The following is a 22,458-nucleotide window of genomic DNA, read 5'->3' on the forward strand; positions in this document are numbered from 1 at the left end:
CCCGTTGCCTTGTTGCGTCCCGTTGCCCCGCTGCGTCCCGTTGCCCCGCTGCGTCCCGTTGCCCCGCTGCGTCCCGTTGCCCCGCTGCGTCCCGTAATAACTCTCACGGTTGCCTCACTGACCAACACTGGTGGTGATGAGGATGAAGACGGGCAGCTGGACTTTGCTACCCCGGGGAAGAAATGCTGATGACATCATCAGGTCTAATGCCATCCTCTGAACCTCAAGCACGTGCACGCGCTCACGTGCACACATTCACGTGCACACGCTCACGTGCATGCGCACACAAACATAGGTTCTGGTTTCCTGTTACAGTATTGATCTAACGTGCCATTTGTGCTTGACGGTGTTATTTGAGACGCAGCCAAACGCAGCTCGGAGACGATGAAATGATATTTCACCCTCCGCTGCGCCCCATAATTCCACGACTCTGTTATCCAGCCGTCACTACTTCATCCCAAAGTGTTCTGGCGTCTGTGCCTCTGCTAAATGAAGTGGAATATCGGTCTACTTCTGGTCCAGCGCCTGCAGGGAGGAGGCAGCAGCTGACCTCGTCTGAAGCCTTTCTCCCTCGGAGCCAAAGGCTGAAATTATCCTCGCAGTCATTCCGTTTCATTGTTTGTTTGCTTCTCTCGTTCTTTGTCCTGCCAGGCGTCTCCCCAGCAGTGAGGAACTTCCTTCATCCCAGAAACCTCCACACGCACTGCTTCCCTCCTCGCTTTGTTTCAAACATGGACCCGACCTCAGCCCAGGATGGGCCCGTGGACACCAGAAGCAGCCCCAACCGCGCTGACCTCAGCGGACTGTACCATCTGGGCCGGACGCTGGGCAGAGGCCACTTTGCCGTGGTCAAACTGGCCAGACACGTCAGCACCGGGCAACTGGTGGCTGTGAAGATGATTGACAAGACCAAACTGGATATAATGGCAACAAGCCACCTCCTCCAGGAAGTCAGGTACCAACTTTCATTTATTCTGAGAGAGAATCGCTTCAAAAAGAAATCTCTGGCAGCCATTTTGTAGGTCAGATTTGATGCGAATTGAAAGAAATGGGCTGTGTTCCAAACCGCATACTTCTCCTACTACTCCTACCAACTTTTTGAGTTAGTAAGCGAGTTTGAGTAAGCGAGAAGTTCCCGGATGCATACTAGATTCTCCGAAATGTTGGGTATGCATCATGAGGTTACTACTCATACTCAAACTACCCAAGATGCAACGTAACGTGACGTCGCCGATCGTCATTTCCTGTCAAAACGGCAGTTTCAAGCTAGCTACAACGAGGGTAGGTTCTCTTCCTGTTTTCAAAACAAAAGCACCAATTGTATGGTAATGGCTTTCCCTATGATAAAAGGCAACGGGTATTTTATTTTGTGAAAATAACCGGAAGTGCGTTGCTCACTGCGGCTAGCTTTAGTAGCGCCGAATTCGTGGGAACAAAATTGTAAACAGCCGGTATTTTGTCAGGTTTTCAACACGTTGGGGATCTAAACGACTACTTTCTCACCTGAAAATGTTTCAAATGTTGCTAAAGTTTACAGAGTTTAGAGCTTAAAGCTGCAGTCTGCAAGATTTGTTGTTGTCATACGTAAAGTCCTACTTTTTGGCATTCTAAGAGTTTATATGATCTATCAGAACGCTTGAAGTTGGAAACGGTGACCTCCGTAGTCGCAAAATGCAAGAAATGCTTATTTTTTAACCGAAAAATAAAAAGTTATTCAACTTCCTGTCCCGCCCCTTCAAAACACCTGAGAACTCGTGCACGTCTACGTGCACGCCAGATGCGCCCACACGACTCCTCATTCATCAACTCACCTGTCATTTGCGATCATGGAAGACACAGTAAGTAGACTAGCCCGTAATGAAGTTCAATAGTCCAGATAAATAAGCGTGGGGACGAGCCTACCTTGTACCGCGCGTGCACAATCGGTGATTGACAGGCAGCAGAGCCCAGCTCGTAACCTGATTGGTTACCTTTTACCGGTCCGGTCTGCAATTTTGTAAACAAACCTGCTGGCTTTGGAGGGACCTAGCGGGACATATAGGGGACCTAGAGAACTCATTTTTTTTTGTATTGGGGTATTTAATGTACTACTTTCAGAATCCCCGGACAGTTCCAGGCATTATGCTTGAAAAAGAGTTGCAGACTGCCGCTTTAAGGGAAATCAGCTTCAGGCCGGCTGATTTCGGCTCGGGCAGGAGCGAAATGCATTGTGGGTAAACACTCTGCATACTGTCTGATCGATTAGTATGCAGTATGTAGTATGCAGTATGCAGTATGCAGTGTGTAGTGTGTAGTATGTAGTATTTAGGATGTAGGATGCAGTATGCAGTATGAAGTATGCAGTATGTAGTATGCAGTATGCAGTATGCAGTATGTAGTATGCAGTATGCAGTGTGTAGTGTGTAGTGTGTAGTATGTAGTATTTAGGATGTAGGATGCAGTATGCAGTATGAAGTATGCAGTATGTAGTATGCAGTATGCAGTATGCAGTGTGTAGTGTGTAGTATGTAGTATTTAGGATGTAGGATGCAGTATGCAGTATGAAGTATGCAGTATGTAGTATGCAGTATGTAGTATGTAGTATGCAGTGTGTAGTGTGTAGTATGTAGTATTTAGGATGTAGGATGCAGTATGCAGTATGAAGTATGCAGTATGTAGTATGCAGTATATAGTATGCAGTATGTAGTATGCAGTATGTAGTATGCAGTATGTAGTATGCAGTATGCAGTATGTAGTATGCAGTATGCAGTATGAAGTATGCAGTATGAAGTATGCAGTATGCAGTATGTAGTATGCAGTATGCAGTATGCAGTATGTAGTATGCAGTATGCAGTATGAAGTATGCAGTATGCAGTATGCAGTATGAAGTATGCAGTATGCAGTATGTAGTATGCGGTATGCAGTATGTAGTATGTAGTATGCAGTATGTAGTATGCAGTATGCGGTATGCAGTATGTAGTATGCAGTATGTAGTATGAAGTATGCAGTATGAAGTATGCAGTATGCAGTATGCAGTATGAAGTATGCAGTATGCAGTATGTAGTATGCGGTATGCAGTATGTAGTATGTAGTATGCAGTATGTAGTATGTAGTATGCAGTATGTAGTATGCAGTATGCAGTATGTAGTATGCGGTATGCAGTATGCAGTATGTAGTATGCAGTATGTAGTATGCAGTATGCAGTATGCAGTATGAAGTATGCAGTATGCAGTATGTAGTATGCAGTATGTAGTATGCGGTATGCGGTATGCAGTATGTAGTATGCAGTATGCAGTATGTAGTATGCAGTATGCAGTATGCGGTTTCTATCACAGCCCTGGACTGATTATTTGTGCTCTGTAGGCTCGACGCTGTCTCCACATGCACAATAATAATAACTCGGCCATCTGCTTATTCTCAGGTGCATGAGGCTGGTGCAGCATCCCAACGTGGTCCGGCTCTACGAGGTCATCGACACGCCGACGACCCTCTACTTAGTCATGGAGCTGGCGGAGGGCGGCGACCTCTACGACTACATCCTCCGCCACGAAGGCGGCGTGGCCGAGCGGACGGCCAAGCGCCACTTCGCCCAGATCGTGCGCGCGGTGGCGTACTGCCACGAGCTGCACGTGGTGCACCGGGACCTGAAGCCGGAGAACGTGGTGTTCTTCCCCCAGCAGGGGACCGTGAAGCTGACCGACTTCGGCTTCAGCAACTTATTCCAGCCCGGCACCATGTTGGCCACCAGCTGTGGGTCGCTGGCTTATTCTGCCCCGGAGATCCTGCTGGGAGAAGAGTACGATGCCCCGGCTGTGGGTGAGTGGCAAAGAATTCATCTGTTCCCTTCAGGAGAGTCCAAGCTCAGGTTGATATCAGGGCTTTCATGTTTATTTTAGGGGTTTAAAGATGATCTCTACACTAAAAAAAATAGGGGTCTTCAAACAAGATAAAAAAACACTAAAACTAAGGGAAAAGGTACTCAAAACAAGTGAAAAAATCTGTCCATGCAGCAAGATTTCTTAAATTAAGATTGTAGGAGTCTTGTTTTTAGATTTGAAAAAGGCAGTTTTGTGAACAAACATTTGTCATATGCTTAAAATCCAAGGAATAAAGTGTGTTTTCAGATATTTTCTGTGTGACTCTTGAATCAAGCATGTTGAGTTTGTTATTGAATCTTAAAACAAGATTTATTTTGATGAGACTTTGGAGGAGAAACGTAACACATCTTATTTTAAGTGTTAATTGTCTCATTTTATGATTCCCTGCCTGTTTGAGACAAAAAAGTAAAGTTTTGCTTAATATAAGATTATACTGTTGAGTAAGACTTAAAACAAGAAATTAATTCTTAAAACAAGAAAAAATATCTAGCACTTCTAAATGTAAGTTTTTTTTTCTTGGTAAGAACCAAATAATTTGCAGTGTACAGCATGAATACCAAACATTGGATCAGATTGGTTGAAGAAAACCAAATCATAAAGATACAAACTTCGGTTGAGGGATGTCTTCATTTAAATTCTCTGCAGATAAAAATAGAAACATGATTTGCAAGCTTTCAGCTACACCGCATCAAATATGCTCCAAGCATAAAACATGTGCGTAACTTTGGGGCATGTCAGAGGTTGCATCAGAATAATCTTTTTAAGAAAGTCAAAAGCTGAAATTTCTTTGTCTCAAACATACAGTTTTGTGGAAAAGTCTTCCTGTAACCTTTAAAGTGTCCTGATCAGCAGTTCTGCAGCTTCCTGAAGCTCTCAGAGTTTCTCTTTGGACATTTTCTGCTTCTTCCCTCATCTTCAGCCCAGTCCTTGTACCTGAGCATCTTCAGAGGAATGTGTTTTTTCTTTGTTCAGCCACTTAACTCTGAGCTATGAAGCATTCAGGCAGGAAAAAGGCTCCTAACTCAAGGGATGAACCAGTGTTGTGTCCAACTTAGCAAAGAAGCCGTTTTAAACTGGATCTTTAGGCACTTTGTTCCCAGCAGCCTGTCACAGAGACACATCATTTGTTCCCATTTCTTTAGCTGCATCTGTGAAAAACAGCAAAATGTACAGATTAGTGAAAAAAAGCCAAAAATTAGCAACAAATAGATTATTTGTGTTTCTGCAGCGGGTGCTAACAGGATGAACATGCAGCCATGTTTGTGTTTCTGCAGCAGGAGCTAACAGAATGAACATGCAGCCATGTTTGTGTTTCTGCAGCGGGTGCTAACAGGATGAACATGCAGCCATGTTTGTGTTTCTGCAGCGGGTGCTAACAGGATGAACATGCAGCCATGTTTGTGTTTCTGCAGCGGGTGCTAACAGGATGAACATGCAGCCATGTTTGTGTTTCTGCAGCGGGTGCTAACAGGATGAACATGCAGCCATGTTTGTGTTTCTGCAGCGGGTGCTAACAGGATGAACATGCAGCCATGTTTTTGTTTCTGCAGCGGGTGCTAACAGGATGAACATGCAGCCATGTTTGTGTTTCTGCAGCGGGTGCTAACAGGATGAACATGCAGCCATGTTTGTGTTTCTGCAGCGGGTGCTAACAGGATGAACATGCAGCCATGTTTGTGTTTCTGCAGCGGGTGCTAACAGGATGAACATGCAGCCATGTTTGTGTTTCTGCAGCGGGTGCTAACAGGATGAACATGCAGCCATGTTTGTGTTTTTGCAGCGGGTGCTAACAGGATGAACATGCAGCCATGTTTGTGTTTCTGCAGCGGGTGCTAACAGAATGAACATGCAGCCATGTTTTTGTTTCTGCAGCGGGTGCTAACAGGATGAACATGCAGCCATGTTTGTGTTTCTGCAGCGGGTGCTAACAGGATGAACATGCAGCCATGTTTGTGTTTCTGCAGCGGGTGCTAACAGGATGAACATGCAGCCATGTTTGTGTTTCTGCAGCGGGTGCTAACAGAATGAACATGCAGCCATGTTTTTGTTTCTGCAGCGGGTGCTAACAGGATGAACATGCAGCCATGTTTGTGTTTCTGCAGCGGGTGCTAACAGGATGAACATGCAGCCATGTTTGTGTTTCTGCAGCGGGTGCTAACAGGATGAACATGCAGCCATGTTTGTGTTCCTGCAGCGGGTGCTAACAGGATGAACATGCAGCCATGTTTGTGTTTCTGCAGCGGGTGCTAACAGGATGAACATGCAGCCATGTTTGTGTTTCTGCAGCGGGTGCTAACAGGATGAACATGCAGCCATGTTTGTGTTTCTGCAGCGGGTGCTAACAGGATGAACATGCAGCCATGTTTGTGTTTCTGCAGCGGGTGCTAACAGGATGAACATGCAGCCATGTTTGTGTTTCTGCAGCGGGTGCTAACAGGATGAACATGCAGCCATGTTTGTGTTTCTGCAGCGGGTGCTAACAGGATGAACATGCAGCCATGTTTGTGCTTGTTCTGAACTCTCCCTGAACGAGTCTCGGTGTGAGGACTCCTTCTTTTCCGTCTTTGTTTGTTTGTGCCATCGTGGCTGCGTATGGATCTGTGTGTGAGCGCGTCTGTGAGGGATTAGCCTGCATATCTGGGTCAGTCTGATCAGGCCACCGCTGATCAGACTGAGCCCACCGCTCGCCGCTGAGCTCGCCGTGCACGCTGCAGAGCTGACGTGTTTGTGAGGGAGGTGAGCGCAGGCAGCAGGAACAGGAAGTTCCACGCGTCGTTGTTTGGGATACCTCAGAAAGTTTGGGGAGGGTGGGAGCATCGTGGGATGGGTGCTCCTGGGAGGGCGGAGCATCGTGGGATGGGTGCTCCTGGGAGGGCGGAGCATCGTGGGATGGGTGCTCCTGGGAGGGCGGAGCATCGTGGGATGGGTGCTCCTGGGAGGGCGGAGCATCGTGGGATGGGTGCTCCTGGGAGTTGCATCAGTTCCTTTTTTTCTTCTTGTTCCTGTTTCTAAAACCATCCCCCCGACCATTTAAATGTATTTATTTCGCCTTTAAAACGATTCTCAGCAGCAACATCTGCTCTAACACGAGCCTCAGAGTGCAGATTATGTCATCTCTGGATGGAAACGTGCACCTCACATGTGTGCACGTATTTCTGGACGTGTGTTGTAATCCTGGGCCGCGCAGAGGAAAATGTCCCTCGCTGATCGCAGCTTAGCACCATGACTCATAGAGCTCGCTCCCCGTGTCTCTTTGATATTTCTGCCTCTCGTAAACAGGCTGCTGCTTAGTTCGCCGTGTGTGCGTCTTCTGTCTGATGCGTGCGTGTTTGATGATGGTCATATGATGTGGAGGGAAAACAGGACTCTCCACGGGACCTCCGGTGCAGACTGCCTGCAGTTATGTAACATCTGCCCATGCCTGCGCTCATGCATGTGTGTGCACACTGACTTGTTTCTGTTGGGTTCCTGTTAGAGCTGACAGGGAGGCTGTCACAGCTGCTGTATATGCTGACCTGCCACACTTTGTGTCAGAGAAGTTGAGCTTGGCATCAAAGTTACGGAAAGCGTCAGATAAGAAGATAAAATGGTGGTTGTGTTTCATGCAGGTGGATTGTTGTGAGCCCAGGTTCCCACAGTGAGCTGTACACGGCAGTCGCTGCACTCCTGAAATATAAAGAAAAAAAAAAAAAAACCTCTTCATACTATAGATTTGTATATACCTAATGTTTATTCACTATTTTTATTTTATTTTTATTTTATATTTATTTTACTTTATTTTATTTTATTTTATTTTATTTTATTTTATTTTATTTTATTTTATTTTATTTTATTTTATTTAATTTTATTTTATTTTATTTTATTTTATTTTATTTTACTTTATTTTATTCTATTTTATTTCATTCTATTCTGTTTGCTTGGGATGAATAAACTATTTATCTATCTATCTAAAGGTGCATCACAGGGTTGTAAACCCAGGAAATGCGCAGCTGCACCCCTGATGTAACAGCACCCCGACACATGACCTGCTCGCTGTGCAATAATCTCACAGATTGTTCACATGATGCAAAGTATCTCAAACAATCTCACAACTTCCTTCTTTGTGCTGTTGCCTGGCAACCAGTGTATATTTTCTTCTTCTAAAAAAAAAAAATCTAAATCTTACCTAGTATATTTGTCTCATTTCTAGTCCAAATATCTCATTACACTTAATATCAGACACAACTGCCTAACAAGCACCATTTCAGCCAGATATAGGGACTTGTTTTAATACAATACATCTTCAATATCTTGTTAAATGAAAAAGTCTTGAAAACAAATTGTTTTGAGTCACATATCATATGAAACAAGCTTTTTTTTTTTACATTTGAAGAGGTTTTTAAGCTAATTTCAAGATCACTTTTATCTCAAAAGTCCCAAATATCACGTCTTATTTCAAGCAGAAACGTCTTTTATTTGTTGTTTTTTTTAACTTATTTTTGGAGGGGCATTTTTTCCTTTTGAGCTTGACGAGGTGAAGTCGACATATTGTTTTAGTCAAAATGACTTTTTGTTTTTCTTAAATCATTGGCTCTACTCCCACTGATCCTTATTAACACGTTTCAGTTTGGAAGCGTTCTCTAACTCGGGTTAACAGCTGATTTCTCCGGCTGAAACTCACTCGGCCAGCCTCTGACTGTGTCCGCAGGCCCCTATAAACATCCCATTTTAGATCAAGGAACGAGCTGAATAACCGGAGAGGCTTTCCAGACAAAAGCGCTTTGTCAGTGTTTTCATATCAACCTGAAGGCTGCTGGACTGTTTCCATCAACAAGCTCTGTTCTGAGGTCTGAGAAGCACAGAACCGGCATAACGATGACGCTGACTGACCAGGACCAGGACATGTTGTCTGTTTGGGGGTTTGTTGCTAAGAGCTAGCAACAAACCCCCAAACAGACAACATGTCCTGCTGAGGGAATAACGAGCAGCAGCGAGGGTTAATGTATCATTTAGAGCTCAGCATGTCCTGAGATGTAAAGATGCTCTCAGGCCCTGAGAAATGCACAATCCTGATTCCCAGTGGCGCTCCTAACAGCTTTTAGCTTCATCTTTGCTGCTGTTTAACCCCTGAACACCCACCGGCCTGAAGGAAAGTCAGGCTCAAGATTAAAATGTAGGAAAACCCGATTATTATCAGTGAAGCTCACCGTCTGATGCTGTAAGTCCTTCTGAGGCGCACATACGTGCTGACTATCTGTGTTTTAAAGCAATGCAAACCCAGCCACTCGCTCTAAAGTGAGCCTTTTGTGTTTCCGTAGTTTGAGTGCTTTAATAAGATTCAATGGGCCTCATGCAAGAACATTTTCATATCCATCCATCCATCCATCCATTATCTATACCGCTGAATCCGTCGATCGGGTCGCGGGCGGGCTGGAGCCTATCCCAGCAGTCAATGGGCGAGAGGCGGGGTACACCCTGGACAGGCCGCCAGTCCATCGCAGGGCCACATAGAGACAAACGAGACAAACAACCATGCACGCTCACACTCACTCCTAAGGACAATTTAGAGATGCCAATCAACCTAACATGCATGATTTTTTGGACAGTGGGAGGAAGCCGGAGTACCCGGAGAGAACCCACGCATACACGGGGAGAACATGCAAACTCCACACAGAAAGGCCCCAGCTGGGTGTTGACATTTTCATATCTTTATTCTAAATTTCTAAAGGTCTGGTACGAACACACCACGTCAGATTCAACAAACGCTCTTAACTTCGGAAAAAGTGTGTAAACGACCTGCGTAAATGATGAATGCCACCTGTGCGTATTTAAGTGCATGTGCACGAGGATAGTAGATTTGCATACTCCACGCCCAAAATGATACCATATTAGGCTGTGCTTCCTCTCTGCTGTGCCAGGAAGTGCTGAGTCATGAGAACGGCATCAAGGAGCAAAAAGAACAACTTTAGGAGCTCTGAGACTGAAGTTCTGCTTTCAGAGATCCAGAAAGGAAACTCTCATTTTTAGCAGCGTCAGCAGTGGAATTACGGGACCTGCTAAAGCCAAGAAATGGGAAGCAAATAGGAGTGCTGTTAATAACATGTCACCGTGATAAAAAATAAATGGTTTGATATGAAAACATCTCGCCATGGCCAGGCGCTCGATGACTGCAACTAAAGCCGTGCAATCAGTCGTTGCCTCATCATGATGGCTCTTTGATGGGGGGTCCATGAGGGGGGTCTCCTGGCACCTTCTGGTCTGCCTGGGCTGGTTCAGGTGGAGACCCTCGTTCATGGCAATATTGCGCCATGAACGAGGAATGGAGACACCCCCACCTGGCCTTCAGCTCACGGCTGCTCTGATGCGTATATGTGTGCAGTCTGTTGCTCTGAATCTGATGTACCATGGGTGATAAACTGATGAGAGCTTTGATGACCAAGGGGAGCGCACGGCTCACAGAGGACTGGGACACCCCCGATCTGTCTCCCATCTCCCTCTGAAAGGTTCCAGTGGCCAAAAATCCAAGGGTGCTGAGGACCTGGACGTGTGGTGGAACTGGGTTTGATCGGCGTGTTTCTCTCTGGAGTTGTGGCTCTAGCGAGCTGCATATTAGCAGCAGCACAGTCCTTGGGAATCTTAATCGTGATGTCAGCCATTCGTCTGTCTCCACACGGTCTCGGAACACACGCTCTCTTCCAAGAGCCTAATGCGCTAAGGCATCCAAAAGTAGCAAGTCGGCCGCTGGTTACGCTTCCCGTCGACCTTGTTATATACAGATTCAAATTAACCTTCAATTAGTTCATAATTTAAGTCAAACAGAATAATGTCAGCATCATTATGGGGTATAATGTATATATTTATGTTTTCTTCAAAGTAATTAAATATACAATCCATTAGTCAAGCAAACTTGATTGGAATAACAGCGGACTATTTTAGGAACCTCCTATGACAGCTCTGGATCACTGTAAATTCTGTTCGTACCTGAAAGAAAACGTAAAATAGATTGGTGAATGTTCTGTTAAATCACTCGTACGCACGACTTAAGAACACATCTGTGCGTACGGACGGTTCTTGCATGAGGCCCAACGTTTCTCGCCCTGTTTATGGAGCTAAACGTGTTGGTGCCCCTGCCGTATGTGAACATATCCTCAGCTGCTTCCCAGCCGAATCATTTCATCCCATCAGAATAACGGAGGTCAGGACCAGGAGAAATACGTCCTGCATTCTTCTCTCTGAACTCTGAACCTTTCCAGCAGCCTGAGCTCTGTTCACCCTTTATGACGTGTTTGGAAATGTCGTTCTTTTGGAAGGAGGCGGGCCTTATCGGGGCCACAGAACCAGGAACTCTCCAAGCTTTTACCAGAGAGTCTCTATTATGAGGAGAGGGAAAACTGGCGGCTTTTTCCGGATGGTACTGCACTCTAGGGGGCGCCAACGAAGCAGTGCAGAGCACGCCGAACTCTCTGGTGGTACTATGAAATCCACCTTAGATGCAGCCATTGCTTTGGATAGAATTTTTTATATTTTTTCATTTTAATTTTCCTAAAGGCAGGATAAATTATCCTTTCAAACGGCACTTGGTTTGATTTTTTAGGCTCACTAGATTTGTTTAAAATACACATTTATTGTCAGTATTGCATCCCGAGTGACGTCACGCATGTAGCATCACTTTACGGCATGGTCAGTCCTAGCGCTGAGCTAGCAGAGAGGTGTTAGCTCAAATAGTTACAGATTTCAGCTCGTGCATCCTGTTATGGGTCTGCGTGGCTAGAATAGGAACTATAAAGCATATTAAAGTTGTGGGCTTTGCTAATTTTAAGCTTTGGTTGTTGTTAGCAGCACCAGGTTAGCACTCTGGCACAGTGGACGAGTGCCCTAAAGCAGCCGGTCGTAATCAGCCGTGCGTTCTTCAGATTCCGTTAGCTAGATGCTAGCGGATACTGACTCGCAAATGCCAGACCTGTAAGAAAACAGAAAGCTATAACTCCCAGGTTATTGTACTTTCGATATAAATCCACATCCCTCTGTCAGAAATCACAGTGTTATTTTCAGGTTTCAGCCGCTAGCGGGGACATTTTTTTAGTTATTAGCCCCAGCCCCATGGCCAATGATCATTCTGCACTCGCTCGCCAGCGCCCCCAGAGAAAATCAACTGAACTGCAGCCAAATTTTTTATAATGGGGCGAATAGGAAGTGGAACGGCTGTCTGTAAAAGGGCTGTGGTCTTACTCTAAAACTTCTTTTCCTCTTCACATCTGCTGTGCACGCTCTGCCGTGCACGCTCTGCCGTGCACGCTCTGCAGACACTCTGAGTGAGAGAGGATCTTTGTGCTGTCAGCAGGCCACTAATGCATGCTGGGAATGTGCGATGTTCCCCAGAGAGGGGAGGGAAGTACACTCCCAGCACTTTGTGGCTGCACAACTCGTCTGTGCACGGAGGCGAGCGTGCCGGCCAACGTGCACTTCAGTGGACATCGTGCACTGAGAACTGGGGGCGGCTGTTCGGACCCTCATGTGTAGGACGATGAACGCTTCATCCTGCACACGTCCGGGACATGTGAAGCACAATGCGTCTTTATCCTCTGAAAATAAGCATTTTAAATCCCTCTTTATGTGATCTGCTAAAGATGTTTCAATATTAGAGGTCACAGAGGTCACAGAGGTCGCAGAGGTCGCAGAGGTCACAGAGGTCGCAGAGGTCGCAGAGGTCACAGAGGTCACAGAGGTCACAGAGGTCACAGATCTCTCCAGCTGAGGGCCAGAAGTCAAAGACTCTCAGTGTAAGAACAGCGTGCACACGGCAGATACACAGCATGTGGTATGTTGTGAAGGAGCAAAACTTTGTTCAATTCTGACAGAAATCTCGCTGAAACACAAATGAGTTGAACAGAATCATCACCTGGTACCTAAATGTTAAAACATTTCATGCATCCACATTTTACCAGAAGTTTGGAAACTCCAAACTGACAATAACTTTTGATTTGATCTCAAAATCTTGACCCAGGATTTTTATTTTCTAAAAGCAATCTCACACTGCTTGTGTTGTTTTTGTCAGTTGAAGTAAATGTGTAGAACTACGTCTGTAAACATTAGCACAGATGGCACTCAGAATAGTAAGAAATGAGAGAGTTTTGTATCATAAATGAACAAAAGAAGTCTGATATTTGTAAGAAACAAAGCTGTTTGAACATGTTTATGATGAGCCCCTTCCTAACAGATGTTCAGGAGAAGTAGCTGCTCTGTTTCTGGTTAAATGTTCAAATGTGTTTTAGGCTACGTTCACACTGCAGGCAAAAGTGGACCAAATCTGACTTTTTTTACCCATTTGTGTCCCAAATCTGACTTTTTTTACCCATTTGTGTCCCAAATCTGACTTTTTTTACCCATTTCTGTCCCAAATCAGACTTTTTTTACCCATTTGTGGCCCAAATCTGACTTTTTTTACCCATTTCTGTCCCAAATGAAACTTTTTTTACCCATTTGTGGCCCAAATCTGACTTTTTTTACCCATTTGTGGACCAAATCTGACTTTTTTTACCCATTTCTGTCCCAAATCTGACTTTTTTTACCCATTTCTGTCCCAAATCTGACTTTTTTTACCCATTTGTGTCCCAAATCTGACTTTTTTTACCCATTTGTGGCCCAAATCTGACTTTTTTTACCCATTTCTGTCCCAAATCAGACTTTTTTTACCCATTTCTGTCCCAAATCTGACTTTTTTTACCCATTTGTGGACCAAATCTGACTTTTTTTACCCATTTCTGTCCCAAATCTGACTTTTTTTACCCATTTGTGTCCCAAATCTGACTTTTTTTACCCATTTGTGTCCCAAATCTGACTTTTTTTACCCATTTGTGGCCCAAATCTGACTTTTTTTTACCCATTTGTGTCCCAAATCTGACTTTTTTTACCCATTTGTGGCCCAAATCTGACTTTTTTTACCCATTTGTGTCCCAAATCTGACTTTTTTTACCCATTTGTGGCCCTAATCAGACTGATTTTCAGCCTGTTTGTTCACTTTAAACTCTGATTTTCAGCCATGGACTGACAGAAAATGAGCACCGGGCTGGTGTCTGTTAGGTCCTAAAGTTAAAAATGTTTCTCCAGCAGCCGGTAAAGAATTCAGATTGTGTGAAGGAAGCTAGAAATGTTCCGTTTGTTCTGAGCCTCGCTGCATTTCTTTAAAGGTTACAGCAGAGTTTTTGCATGTGTGGCACCTTGTTCAGCAGCACAGATATCAGCAGCAGCAGAGCCCGTCAGGGTTAACGCTGAGCCTGAACAGGCTGTGCAGTGTTCCTGTTTCCAGTGTTTGGGAGGAAAACAAGAGGAGATAGGACAGAAGGAAGCTGGTTCTCAGAATAGCACAGCAGCACAACGAGCCTCTGTTCTCAGCCGTCCTCTCTGGTGTGTGTTTGTGTTCCCTGGAAGCGGCCGCTGTGTTCTCGCCCGGTTCAGCCTGTCCTGAGTTCCCATCAACGTCCTTCCACTGTGTGCGTTAGACGGAGGGGGGGTGAGGGGAAGGAAAGGGAGGAGACGGGAAAGAACACAGTGTGTCGGTCGGCCCGTGTGAATGTTTGTGAGTCAGAGGTCAGCGTGCCAAACCCAGTCGTCTACAGGTTCTGCCTCACACTTATCCAGCCGGGACTCGTCCACCTTCCTCCCATCGACTCAGCAGGACGGCTGAAGGATGGGACGGATGTCTTCATCTCAACCTTAGTCCACATTCTGTCAGACCTGGGCTGAAACGGGACTCAGATGCAGGGTATCCAATTAGGCAGATTTTATTATATATATCCAACCACCAATACGGAGTGATGAAAGGATAAGCTATGAAAATGTTATTCTATATATAATATTAATAAATAAAAGAGGAAAAAACAACAGAAACTCACTCTGCTAAGAGGAGGGCAGTTAACTATGAACTATAAACCAAAAATCCCTCCCTCAGGAGGAAAAACAACATAATGCACTCCTAAAAACTCCTAAAAACTTTTGAAACGTTATCTATTACAAAAAATCACTCATCATCAAAAATGGCCATGAAAACTTAAGACTAGTTTATGTAATTTACAAACAAAAAATCTCTTGCAAGGAGGCAAAGGATCGTGGCTTAGTGTACGAACGAGCAAGGTTTGCTGTGACTGTGGCAGGCTGGTGAACGACAGAAGGAAACACATGAGGAAGGGCAAGAGACCTGGGACAAGAGGAGAGTTACTCTTCAAAATAAAACAGGTCGTTTCCTGTTTTATTTTGAAAAGACATGGAGACAGCACAGAAACCCAACTTGACCGTGTGACACATCTGATATGTGTGTGAATGTTTGCTGGACAGAGTGAGACTTCTACAAGTTCATTTAACAGATAAGAGAGCGTTACCTTAAAGGGACAGTTCGCCTCTTTAAAGGGACAGTTCGCCTCTTTAAAGGGACAGTTCGCCTCTTTAAAGGGACAGTTCGCCTCTTAAAGGGACAGTTCGCCTCTTTAAAGGGACAGTTCGCCTCTTTAAAGGGACAGTTCGCCTCTTCTGACATGAAGCTGTGTGACATCCCATATCAGCAGCATCATTTCTGAACATCTTCTTACCCCCTGCTGCGTCCTGTGAGCAGAGTTCCAGCCTCGTTTTGGTGTTGATGAAGGTAGTCCGGCTAGTTGGCTGGGGTTTAAAAAATAAAGCCTTTTGCTTCTCAGAACAATATGCGTTCAACAGAGTAATACATTTGCATCACAAAATGGTTCTCCAGGAAAAAGTCAGACCTCACAATCGCTTGGCCCTATTTTCTCTCCCTTCCTCTCACTGCCTGCTGTGCAGACCGAAGTGCATTCATAAATGATGCTGCTGATATGGGATGTCACACAGCTTCATGTCTAAAGAGGCGAACTGTCCCTTTAAGCTCACCTAAATCTTCCTAAATGTGAGCAGTGAGCTGGTGGTTGTCTTAAGGCTGGCTTCTCTGTGTAAGCGTAACTTTTGGGGTGTTCTGTGTTCCAGATATCTGGTCTCTGGGGGTGATTCTGTACATGCTGGTGTGTGGCGTCCCGCCCTTCCAGGAAACCAACGACAGCGAAACTCTGGTGATGATCCTGGACTGTCGTTACTCCGTCCCCGAGCACATTTCTGACGACTGCAGAGAGTGAGTACGATCAGGCATTAACCCGGGTCAGGGGCAGATGGGGGTCCTCTGGGAGATGCTGCTGGGTTAAAGGCCTCAGATGGGCTTCTTAAGGAGCCGCCGACCTTAAAATAATCTCATTACTGTACGTTTGGCTGAATAATTTCAGCGTCTGAGCTAAAAACGTGACCTTTAACGTGTGTAATCACTCTGGAAAAAATCTAAATCTTACCAAGTACATTTGTCTCATTGAGTATCTCATTACACTTAATATATAAGACACAACTGCATAACAAGCACCATTTCAGCCAGATATAGGGACTTGTTTGAAGACAATACATCTGGAATATCTTGTTAAATGAAAAAGTCTTGAAAACAAATTGTTTTGAGTCACATATCATATGAAACAAGCTTTTTTTTTTCATTTAAAGAGGTTTTTAAGCTAATTTCAAGTTCACTTTTAACTCAAAAGTCCCAAATATCACATTTTATTTCAAGAAATCTGGACAAGCCGATTTTCACTAGTTCCATTGGCAGATTTATTTGCTTATTTCAAGCAAAAACGTCTTTTATTTGTTGTTTTTTTACTTATTTTTGGAGGGGCATTTTTTCCAGTGCAGCTCAGACGCGCTGTAACCTTAAATCCTAATTCATTCATGTTGGAGTTACACAAACCGAGCTCCGTTTTCTCACCTAACCGTCACTCTCTGCACCACAAACGCTGCCCGAGCTCACAGAGCAGCTGGGCACACATCAGCCCAACCAGCTCCACGTAACGTTATGAGCAACGTAAGACTCTCATTAGTGTGTCTCTGCAGCCTCACACAGACGGCAGATATCTCACCTTCAGAAGCTGAACAACCACTGAATGTTGCTGTTTGCTCAACCTGTGAAGCTCATTTAGGACATTACTAAAGACTAGGGTCGGGCGAATTAACTCGTTATTATCGTGTTAATTCGTCAATTATTTAACGCTGATGAATATTTTATCGCACATTAACGCAAGTTTTATTTATTTTTATTTAAAAAAATAATAATAATAAATAAAATAAATTGTGGGGGGCTTTTGTGCCTTTAATGGAAAGTTCAGAGAGACAGGAACCACCCCTGTTTTATTATTTATTTTATTTTGTAAAAATCTGTTTCTCACAGGCTTTTATTTTGTAAAACTCTGTTTCTCACAGGCTTTTATTTTGTAAAACTCTGTCGCTCACAGGCTTTTATTTTGTAAAAGTCTGTCGCTCACAGGCTTTTATTTTGTAAAAGTCTGTCGCTCACAGGCTTTTATTTTGTAAAAGTCTATCGCTCACAGGCTTTTATTTTGTAAAAGTCTGTCGCTCACAGGCTTTTATTTTGTAAAAGTCTGTCGCTCACATGCTTTTATTTTGTAAAAGTCTGTCGCCCACAGGCTTTTATTTTGTAAAAGTCTGCCGCTCACAGGCTTTTATTTTGTAAAAGTCTGTTGCTCACAGGCTTTTATTTTGTAAAAGTCTGCTGCTCACAGGCTTTTATTCTGTAAAAGTCTGCTGCTCACAGGCTTTTATTTTGTAAAAGTCTGTTGCTCACAGGCTTTTATTTTGTAAAAGTCTGCTGCTCACAGGCTTTTATTTTGTAAAAGTCTGTCGCTCACAGGCTTTTATTCTGTAAAAGTCTGCTGCTCACAGGCTTTTATTTTGTAAAAGTCTGCTGCTCACAGGCTTTTATTTTGTAAAAGTCTGTCGCTCACAGGCTTTTATTTTGTAAAAGTCTGCTGCTCACAGGCTTTTATTTTGTAAAAGTCTGCTGCTGTCTGCTGTGGAACAGGAAAAGAAAGTAATCGGCGGATCCACCAAACATGGAGAAGGGTACGGAACTTTTACTCGGCCATTTTCATGTTAAAGTTCTTCCAGACGGCGGAGTCGACAGAACCAAAGTCATCTGTAAACACTGCCAAGTTGAATTGTCTTCTCAGCGTAGTAGTTCCAGTCTAAAATATCACTTAAAGGCAAAACACACAACTGATAGCAGCAAGTCATTCAAGGAAACAGACAGTGGAGCGAGGCTTCTACATAAAAACTACAGAAAGATGCTGATGTTAAAAGTGTGTTTGCACAACAAATGTTATGGCACTTTCATTCATATGGCAGCACATTTAAAATAAAACTAAATGCTAAAAGCTATACGCTACTTTTGGATTCATTTTTGGATTCTGCGTACAAATGAGATTAATCGTGATTAATCAGGGAAATCATGTGATTAATTAGATTAAACATTTTAATCGTTGCTCAGCCCTGCTAAAAAACTAGTTTTAAAGATTGAAAAATTGGGGACGGAATTTGGAAAAAGCTTGTGAGAAAGTTTAGATGAAATCATGTCCTAATAACTTGAGCTGCAGACGGAGATCATCGGGTTTCTTTTCATTATTACTCTTCTTTATATGTGAAAGGTGTCACATAAAGAATAAATCCTGAACAAATATGAGGGAAGTAAAATTCTGACAAAGGATAGAAGCCTGACTGTTAGACTGTATAGTTTAATCGATGCGTTGGTGTTTTCTTCTCACAGTTTTAGTCTTTCCTCCACCAAACAATACTTTAAAGGTTTTAAACATTACTGAAGGCAACTTAATTAAAAGCATTTCTCTCAGAAAATGAATGGTGTGTAGCAGAAAGACACTGAACAGAAATATGAGTAGAAAACAGGGACATCTTGTTATATATTTATTATATTATATTATTTGTTTTTCTTAAAAGTTCGATATTATTTGCAAATCTTGCGAGATCAGCTTGAATTATTTGATCAGTCTTTGTTTTAAATGCTTCTCAGATGAGGAAAGAGACGCTCTAACTCTAACAAGAGCCACTTTTACCACAACATACTAAAGTCCCGTTTTTGCAAATATGCATTTCTACATATAAAACATCCCACAAAAAGAAACAACACAGCCAATACATTTTTAATTCACCTTAATACTGGGCTGAGCTGAAGCTGGCCTGCATGTCCTCGACTTTCTTCATGTTGTATTTGTAGTTTGTTGTTGTAATCATAGTGAGACATTTAGGATGAGCATGGTTTCTGTGCTGGTTTTTGTGCTGGTTTCTGTGCTGGTTTTTGCCCTTTTTTAATTAAAAACCGATCCATTGTGCCTGCATCTGGCGCTGGCTAAAGCAGCTAGCGTGCTCTGTGGTTTAAGCGGGCTGCGTTGCCAGGTTTAAAAGAGCCCCCTTTAGGAAACACCATTAAGCCTTAATTAATACTTAATGAAAATACGTAATACTGTGCAGTATGTTATTTGAATAAATGTATTGTTATTGTTACCATATTGTTATAAGCTACTATGCTAGTGCGAACCGCCAATTAGAGCTTGAGGAGCCGCATGAGTATCTCTGCTCTAACTGTTAAACCTTCCAAGCAAAATGATTGGTCTGCTGGTGCTTCCATGTGTTCCTCTCTTATCTCAAACATTTCCTCCTCTGGGACAGGTTAGGTGTAACTTATACCCGTGAGAATGAGCCACTTCGGCAGCTGTCTGAGGTCTGTGTGCAGCAGCTGTTTCTGCTGAATAAACACCTTATTTCCACTTCTTTTAAAGTCAGCTGAGCTCAGACAGCAGGCATGACGTGGAACATGTGACCCCGGAACATGTGACCCACGTCATGTGATGTTAGATGTGCATTCAGGGCAGAGGTTGAACAGAACGCGGTCCTGGCTGTGTTCCAAACCGCATACTACATACTACATACTACAAACCTCATACTACATACTACATACTACAAACCTCATACTACATACTACATACTACAAACCTCATACTACATACTACATACTACAAACCTCATACTACATACTACATACTACATACTACAAACCTCATACTACATACTACAAACCTCATACTACATACTACAAACCTCATACTGCATACTACATACTACATACAACATACTACAAACCTCATACTACATACTACATACTACATACAACATACTACAAACCTCATACTACATACTACATACTACATACTACATACTACAAACCTCATACTACATACTACATACTACATACAACATACTACATACAAACCTCATACTACATACTACAAACCACATACTACATACTACATACTACATACTACATACTACAAACCTCATACTACATACTACATACTACAAACCTCATACTACATACTACATACTACATACTACAAACCTCATACTACATACTACAAACCTCATACTACATACTACAAACCTCATACTGCATACTACATACTACATACAACATACTACAAACCTCATACTACATACTACATACTACATACAACATACTACAAACCTCATACTACATACTACATACTACATACTACAAACCTCATACTACATACTACATACTACATACAACATACTACATACAAACCTCATACTACATACTACAAACCACATACTACATACTACATACTACATACTACATACTACATACTACAAACCTCATACTACATACTACATACTACATACTACAAACCTCATACTACATACTACAAACCTCATACTACATACTACATACTACAAACCTCATACTACATACTACAAACCTCATACTACATACTACAAACCTCATACTACATACTACAAACCTCATACTACATACTACATACTACAAACCTCATACTACATACTACATACTCATTGATCAGACAGTATGCAGAGCGTTTACCCACAATGCATTTCGCTCCTGCCCGAGCCGAAATCAGCCGGCCTGAAGCTGATTTCTCTTAAGCTCTAAACTCTGTAAACTTTAGCAACATTTGAAACATTTTCAGGTGAGAAAGTAGTCGTTTAGATCCCCAACGTGTTGAAAATCTGACAAAATACCGGCTGTTTACAATTTTGTTCCCACGAATTCGGCGCTACTAAAGCTAGCCGCAGTGAGCAACGCACTTCCGGTTATTTTCACAAAATAAATTACCCGTTGCCTTTTATCATAGGGAAAGCCATTACCATACAATTGGTGCTTTTGTTTTGAAAACAGGAAGTGAACCTACCCTCGTTGTAGCTAGCTTGAAACTGCCGTTTTGACAGGAAATGGCGATCAGCGACGTCACGTTACGTTGCATCTTGGGTAGTTTGAGTATGAGTAGTAACCTCATGATGCATACCCAACATTTAGGAGAATCTAGTATGCATCTGGGAACTTCTGCTTACTCAAACTCGCATACTAACTCAGAAAGTTAGTATGAGTAGTAGGAGTAGTTTGCGGTTTGGAACACAGCCCTGGACAGATGTGTGGTGATGGCCTAGATCAGATCCAATCTGGGTCAAATGTTTCTGTGCCGTATCAGCTTATCAGCAGCATAACAGATCCCTAAATGCTCCATATTTAACAATGCATGTTTGTTTTCAGTCTGATTTCCAGGATGCTCCAGAAGGATCCGTCTCAGCGGGCTTCACTCGGCGACATCGAGGCCCACCGCTGGCTGCAGGGGCTGGATAACCCCCTGCTCAGCCCGGAGCCTCCTCCACACTGGCTGTCCGGGGCCCTTTCCCCCACCTCCACCCGCTCAGGAGCCTCCGAGTGTGGGGACCTGCTCGCCGTGAGGCCCTCGACTCATCAGGCGTTTCCTGGACCGTGGCAGCCCAGCCTCAGCCTCAGCCTCCGCCCACCTCCAGCTGAGGAGCCCCCGGTCAGCAAGAACCTTCCTGCCCTCCAGCAGATCTGTGAGGAGGAGGAGGAGGAGGAAGAGGAGCAGGAGGGCAGTTTGGTAAAAGAGGGGGGGGTAACAGAGCAAGAAGGAGATGCTGAGGAGATGTTGAATGGATCAGACAATCCAGAGGAGGAGTTAGAAGGCTCTGAGGAGGACAAAGCTGAGCTGGAGGTGGAAAAGCAGAATGAAGACAGTGGGTGTGTTATCTCAGATCAACCAGTCAGTCACGGAGACGAGCTGCTCAGTCCGACTCCTGAAGCCCCTCCTTCCTCTCCTCCTGGGTTTGGGGTATCCTGCTGCCAGGGTCAGCCGGACCTCCCGCCTCCAGAGGAAGGAGAGGACGAAGAGATGGAGCCCAACAACAACAGCAACAAGCCCCTTCCTCTGCTGCCCACCTCTGAGTCCTGCCTCTCCTGCGCCCCTGCGCCCTCCGCCAGCCTGGACGGGAAGGAGGGGCAACAAGCCCAAAGGGAAGGGGACGAGAGACCGGGGGACCCCCCAGAGAAACCTCAGGACGCCGTGGGGAGTCGGGACGAGCCGGCGCCGAGGGCGGAGCCGGGCAAGCGGCACAGCATCAAGCTGCGCGAGCGACTCTTTCAGTTCCCTCTGTGTGAGAAAGCTCTGGCCTTCAACCTGCCGTCAAACAACAAGCCCAAGATCCTGCCGCTGGCCCAGTACAACTGCTGCCACGTGCTGTAGGTCCCACCGGCCCGAGCCCGGCTGGGCGCCGAGCAGGCGGCAGGCGGCGGGCAGAGGGCGGCAGGCAGCGGGCGGCAGGCAGAGGGCGGCAGGCAGCGGGCGGCAGGCAGAGGGCGGCAGGCAGAGGGCGGCAG

The 22,458-nt window shown here is 44.3% G+C and overlaps 1 protein-coding gene across 1 annotated transcript; it reads left to right on the forward strand.

Moving 5' to 3' along the window:
• Positions 1–655: 655 nt before the first annotated feature.
• snrkb (SNF related kinase b) lies at positions 656–22,458 on the forward strand. Its single transcript, XM_075470789.1, has 4 exons — positions 656–955; positions 3,401–3,795; positions 15,825–15,966; positions 21,325–22,458. Exons 1-4 carry the CDS (start codon positions 732–734, stop codon positions 22,322–22,324), a joined length of 1,761 nt encoding a protein of 586 aa, XP_075326904.1. The 5' UTR covers positions 656–731; the 3' UTR covers positions 22,325–22,458.

This window comes from Odontesthes bonariensis, chromosome 7, assembly GCF_027942865.1.
Source record: "Odontesthes bonariensis isolate fOdoBon6 chromosome 7, fOdoBon6.hap1, whole genome shotgun sequence".
Classification (NCBI taxonomy): Eukaryota; Metazoa; Chordata; class Actinopteri; order Atheriniformes; family Atherinopsidae; genus Odontesthes; species Odontesthes bonariensis.